This window comes from Pundamilia nyererei, unplaced genomic scaffold, assembly GCF_000239375.1.
Source record: "Pundamilia nyererei isolate P.nyererei 1_Seehausen unplaced genomic scaffold, PunNye1.0 scaffold00022, whole genome shotgun sequence".
NCBI lineage: Eukaryota > Metazoa > Chordata > Actinopteri > Cichliformes > Cichlidae > Pundamilia > Pundamilia nyererei.
The window spans coordinates 2943971-2949612 of record NW_005187423.1 but is presented as its reverse complement, the minus strand read 5'-3'; the positions used below and the strand labels follow the sequence as shown (position 1 = coordinate 2949612).

The 5642-nt window shown below is 42.4% G+C and overlaps 1 protein-coding gene across 1 annotated transcript in view; it reads left to right on the top strand.

Annotated features, from left to right (window-relative positions):
* usp38 (ubiquitin specific peptidase 38) overlaps positions 1 to 5563 on the top strand; it is a 9836-nt gene extending 4273 nt beyond the window's left edge. The window contains exons 3-11 of the mRNA XM_005726932.2: positions 488 to 623; positions 989 to 1118; positions 1245 to 1346; positions 1749 to 1907; positions 2100 to 2290; positions 2379 to 2472; positions 2576 to 2682; positions 2880 to 4212; positions 4824 to 5563. Coding sequence (XP_005726989.1) covers positions 488 to 623; positions 989 to 1118; positions 1245 to 1346; positions 1749 to 1907; positions 2100 to 2290; positions 2379 to 2472; positions 2576 to 2682; positions 2880 to 4212; positions 4824 to 4991 — 2420 coding nt within the window. The 3' untranslated portion in view covers positions 4992 to 5563. The remainder of the gene's footprint in view (positions 1 to 487; positions 624 to 988; positions 1119 to 1244; positions 1347 to 1748; positions 1908 to 2099; positions 2291 to 2378; positions 2473 to 2575; positions 2683 to 2879; positions 4213 to 4823) is intronic.
* The last annotated feature ends 79 nt before the right edge of the window (positions 5564 to 5642 follow it).

Sequence of the window (5642 nt, the reverse complement as noted above, 5' to 3'; positions counted from 1 at the left end):
ATATACACACACACACAGTGTTTTTTTTTTTCTTGGGCAGTTTCACTCTTCTAATAGTTGAGAGAGTTTCAGCTGAAGTCAAAGTTGCAGTAGCTGATGGTAAATGTTATTGATGTTCTGGGTTTGAAGCAGGAAATTGTTTCAAATATTATATGGACAGTATGTGTTTGAGCTCTGTGAGCAGATCCGCTTTGGATTGAAAGGTCCCTCGGCCTCCATTTTATTGATATTGTTCAGGCGAACAGTGCCCCTGGAATGCTTTCCTAATATCCGCAGAGCATCCCCCCTCTTCATAGAGGATGCATAAAGCACCATAGATGATTGTGATCGTGTTTTCATGATGACAAACCTCTACTTTCATATTGTTCAACCTTAGTGTTTGTTTCTTTTTCTATTTTCTCTTACAGACTGTAAGTGTGATTTGTATCCCAACACGTGTCCGCTGGAACACAAAGAAAAACTAACATTATGTATTTGATTATCGCAGACCCTTCCTTTGACCCAGCCATTGCACTGGCCAGCCTGGTCCAGCATATCCCTGTCCAGATGATCACAGTGCTTATCAAGAGCCTCACCACAGACCAGAACGTCAGAGACGCAAACATGACTAAAGCACTCTGCAGGTGAAATTGCACACTGAGCTATTTGAGTTCAAAAGAAGTGCCACAGTATTTAAATACAAGAATAGAATAATCCTTTAATTGTCCCACAAGGGGAAATTTGGTTGTAACAGCAGCCAGAAAGACACATACAAACAAACAGTACACAGGACACAGAACAGAAACATACACAATTTTTCTTACATATTTACATATGGACAATGGTTACTATAAACAGTACTGTACAACTGGAGAAGTACAGTTTTTAGGATGCATGTATAAATGGCTTGAACATTATCTTAACTGAAAATCTGTGGATCTATTTAATAAGAGTGGGTGGGTTTGTTCCAGTCATTTGCTGTTAACATATCCTTTTTCTGTCCATCTAGGATGATTGACTGGTTATCTTGGCCTCTTGCCCAACATGTAGATACCTGGGTCATCGCTCTGCTGAAAGGCCTGGCTGCTGTTCAGAAGTTCACTATCCTCATAGATGTCACTCTGCTTAAAATTGAACTGGTTTGTAATGAGAACTCTTCAATGAGTTTCTAATAGATGGAAATTGTGTGCTTTTTATTGAAGCACCTCTATAAATAAACATGTTCGCAACAGATGATTTTTTTTTTTTTTTAACTCCACCCATAGGTATTCAGTCGTCTGTGGTACCCCATTGTGCGTCAGGGGGCGCTGGCCGTGCTCTCTCACATGCTGCTGAGTTTCCAGCACTCTCCTGAGGCCTTCCATTTGGTAAGGGGGTCTCTTGTGTCCTCACAGCCCATTTCCCTCTCGTATGGCCACTTTATTGGTTTTCTCATTTTCGTCTCTTCTGGCTTAAATTACTTCAAAGCTGCATAGACGTCTTTTCCCAGAACTCTGGGCTTGGCACCACACTCTCACTAATGATGTGTGAAGCACTTAAATGCAGAGCAATAGCCCTTGAATTGGCCAATTTCATTAGAATCTAAAAACATGAATAGGCTCAAAAATACTCTGCAAATGAGACCTCTGTGGGGTTTCTGCTGTGCAACCACCCTGTGGCTCACCGCACCACAGATATTTATGATTAATGTTAGCTGTACCTTCTGCTGTTTTCAGTGCTACGGTGTAGTCAACATTTTTCTCTTCTCTTTATTCCCTTCTCTCTCTTAGGTTGTTCCACATGTAGTAGATCTAGTTCAGTCCTTAAGGACAGATGGGCTTCCCACTAGCAAAGCGTTCCTGCTGCAGTTCACTGAGCTCATACACTGCATGATGTACCAGTACTCTGGCTTCCCTGACCTTTATGACAACATACTGGAGGCCATCAAGGTAACCAAGTGGGGAGAACACTTCTTTCTGTAGTTGGATATTTCAACGATAACAAAACACATCAGGTCCATGTTTTATTTATTTGGATCATTATAAATGAAACATGATATGCAATGAGGAGCTTCAGTTAGACTTTCTGTTACTTTTACTTTGCATTTTTACTGTGTTTAAAAACGTCTCTTTTCTTTTCAGGATCTACCAAAATCTGCAGAAGAGAAGATCAAACTGGTGTTGAATCAAAGTGCCTGGACGTCTCAGTCCAACTCGTTTGCCTCTGGTCTGCTGAGGCAAGCTAAGTCTGAGACGGGCAAAACAGGCTTAGTCAACTTGGGGAACACCTGCTACATGAACAGCATCATCCAGACCCTTTTTATGGCCACAGAGTGAGTCTTTTAGACATAAAATCTGTAAAAGCAGGTGTTCTTGTTGTGAAATGAAATATGAAACCAACTTTTCTTTCTCTTTCTTCAGTTTCAGGAGGCATGTTTTATCATTGCATCTAAACGGTTCCAACACACTAATGAAAAAGCTTCAGCTTCTCTTTGCTTTCCTCGCACACACTCAGGTTAGTGTTGCCCTGTTAAGTAGCAATTACAAGCATTGTTAGTGGAGAACTACAGCAGCAGATATTAGCGTGTTTCATTCATTTGTGTTTATCTGTCCTACAGAGGGCGGCCTATGCTCCCAGAAACTTCTTGGAAGCGTCCCGCCCCCCCTGGTTCAACGTGGGTTCTCAGCAGGACTGTTCAGAGTACCTCAGATTTCTTTTAGACAGGTATTTTAAATTAATAGCTTGTCCATCATTTGCATTACTGAAAGCGGAATGGAATAAATGTTAATGAATATAAAGCATTGTGAGTGCTAACTGCGTATGAATACTGTTTGTAAACTGTGTTTAAACAAAGACATAGCCGTTGCACTAATTTGTTTGATTTTTTTTCAATAAAAAGCTGAGTGTTTTCTGATCCCAAGGTTACACGAGGAGGAGAAAACCCTTCAGGCACTGGATTCAGCTGAACCAAAAGCTGCCTCCCCAGCTGACACGAGCTCCAAAGACCCTGCAACAACGTGTGCTCAGGAAGACAATGAACAGACCATTTTGCCTCTAGCAGAGGCCAAACCTGGAGATGACACAAGGACTTTGATAGAAAAGATGTTTGGAGGGAAGCTAATCACGAGCATTTGCTGTATGCTGTGCAACTGCATCTCTGAGAAAGAAGAACCGTTTACAGACCTCTCTTTGGCCTTTTGTCCAGGTACCACTTTACAGGATGGCCCTCAAACACAGAGGCAATCAGAAGAGCCCAAAGCTCTCTGTCAGGGATCTGTCAATGGTGGCAGCGAAGCTCCTGAGCCAAGCTCGGCCAAAGCTCCAGCTAGCAATGCCCATTTTGTGCCAGTAACAAATGAGCCTCCTCTCTCCGTGCCTGACCTGGTGAATTATTTTCTGGCTCCGGAAATCCTTGACGGAGACAACGCCTATTTCTGCGAGAAGTGTAGCTCCCTCCAGCGGGCAGAGAAGACCATTAAAGTGGTGTCTGCCCCTGAATACTTGATTCTCACTCTGCTGCGATTTTCATATGACGCCAAATGCCATGTCCGTAGGAAGATTCTTGATAATGTCACCATCCCACCGCTGATCAGACTTCCTGTACATGACCCTTCCGTACCTACACAGTGTTCTTCTTCTACCTCGTCTCCTTTGCAAGTGGATTCTCCTGAGAGCAGCGAGAATCTGGCCAAGAAACTCAAATCATCGCAACACGATGAGGAAGAGGAGAAGGCAAGGATAGATGGAGCAGAGGAGATGAGCAGGGCGATTCAGTCGGTCCCCTATGTCCTCAGCTCGGTCGTAATACATTCTGGTATATCGTCAGAGAGCGGCCACTATTACTCTTATGGTTGTAATATTAATGGAACAGATGGGGCACAGCATCCAGACAACCAGTACAGCATCAAAGAGGATTTAGGGAACGCCCAGGCCGAGTCCAACCTCTACACCTGCTCAGCTCCCTCGCTTCCACGTGGACAAAGCGAAACGCTGCCTAATAGTAGCCAGGAGGCAAAAGATTGGCTGCTCTTCAATGATAGCAGAGTAACGTTCACATCTTTCCAATCAGTGCAAAACATTACTAATCGCTTCCCCAAGGACACCGCTTATGTGCTCATGTACAGGAAACAGGAGCTACCAGGGCAAAGCTTAAATGGGGGACTAATGGCAAATGGAATGAGACTGAGTGCAGAGCCTCCTCTGCAGAAAGAACTACTGGATGCTATTATCAAAGACAACAAGCTCTATTTACAGGTACGTTGGGTTGAACACATGAAATGCACTTCCATATACTGGTGTTCAGTTACCCTTTAAAACTGTCACTGCCTATAAATTCAAGTTTGAAGCGATTAGCTCGTATTAAATCTGTGGTTTAAGAACTCTGAGGGTATTTGGATAGAACTTGTGCTTATTTTGCCTGTTTTACACAAACATGACTTAAAGCCTCATTAACACTAACACTTCTAAGAATCGAGGTTATAAAAGTCAGAGAGTCACCGAGGTGGAAAGAGGTGAAGGGAAAGCAGGCCGTGCTTTTACAGATAACTTGGAGATGTAGTGTGTAGGAGTTTTTTATTTGGACTGCACATCTGAACTGTCCTGTTACAAGATGTGAAGAGTAATTTCACGAGTCATTGAACTGTGCTCCATCGAGTTGACATTCCACCACACTTTTTTTTTTCATTACAACTGCAGTAAATCTCCTCTAGGGGGTGCTATAATTACATGCAGCGAAAGCTCTGATGGACTTTCAAGCACACGCAAACTAGCGTTGCTTCTTTGTCACAGCAAAGTTGAGTGCTGTTTAAGCTTAAATATAATCTCGCTTGGAAATAACACTTCTCTCCCCTGCTTGCTGTCGTTAGGAGCAGGAGCTCAGCGCTCGGACCCAGGCTCTTCAGGCCCCATCATCCTCCTGCTCATTCAGGCCCAACGGTTCAGATGACAATAACCCACCGGGGAGCTGCGGTCCATCTGGAGGAGGAGGAGGAGGAGGCGGAGGCTTCAATACTATTAGTAGACTGGTCTTCTGAAAGAGAGAGAGAGGCATAAAAATGCTGCAGGAAATCCAGATGAACTGGTGCTAAGGGAGTTCTGGGCTCATCCCACAGGACGCTGAATCTTCTCACTATGTATAGCAAAGGAGGAGCACTGAAATGATCTAGCAACACACATCAAAACTGGCTCTGATTCTTCATTTGATTTTCTTTAAATCTAAAAGTTTTGGTTAGTCCTCATCTATGATTTTTCTTTATTTATTTTTGTGATTTGAAAACATTGTAATCTCCTGTTAATCCTACAAATGTCAAAACTCGGGGTGGCTATTACTCACTGGTGCAAATATATTTCTGTCTCAAATGAAAGAATTTTGGCAGGATATGATTCAATATTATACAAACGACTTCAGATTAATCTTCTAATAAACAGACAGAAGGCATTCATCTGTTGGAAATACATATTTGTTTAATTTTTATTTATCATACTTTAAGTTTTTACTTGCAGCTTATTGTGAGCTGTGGTATTTTATTATTGGGGATATTGTGCCTGGGATCTGTACTCTGTTTCATACAAGACATGCAATAAATGTACATATGACTTCAAATAAAAGAACTTCAAATTGATTACAGTATTGACTTGTGTGTATCTGTATAGATACACGTGTGTGTGTGTGTGTGTGTGTGTGT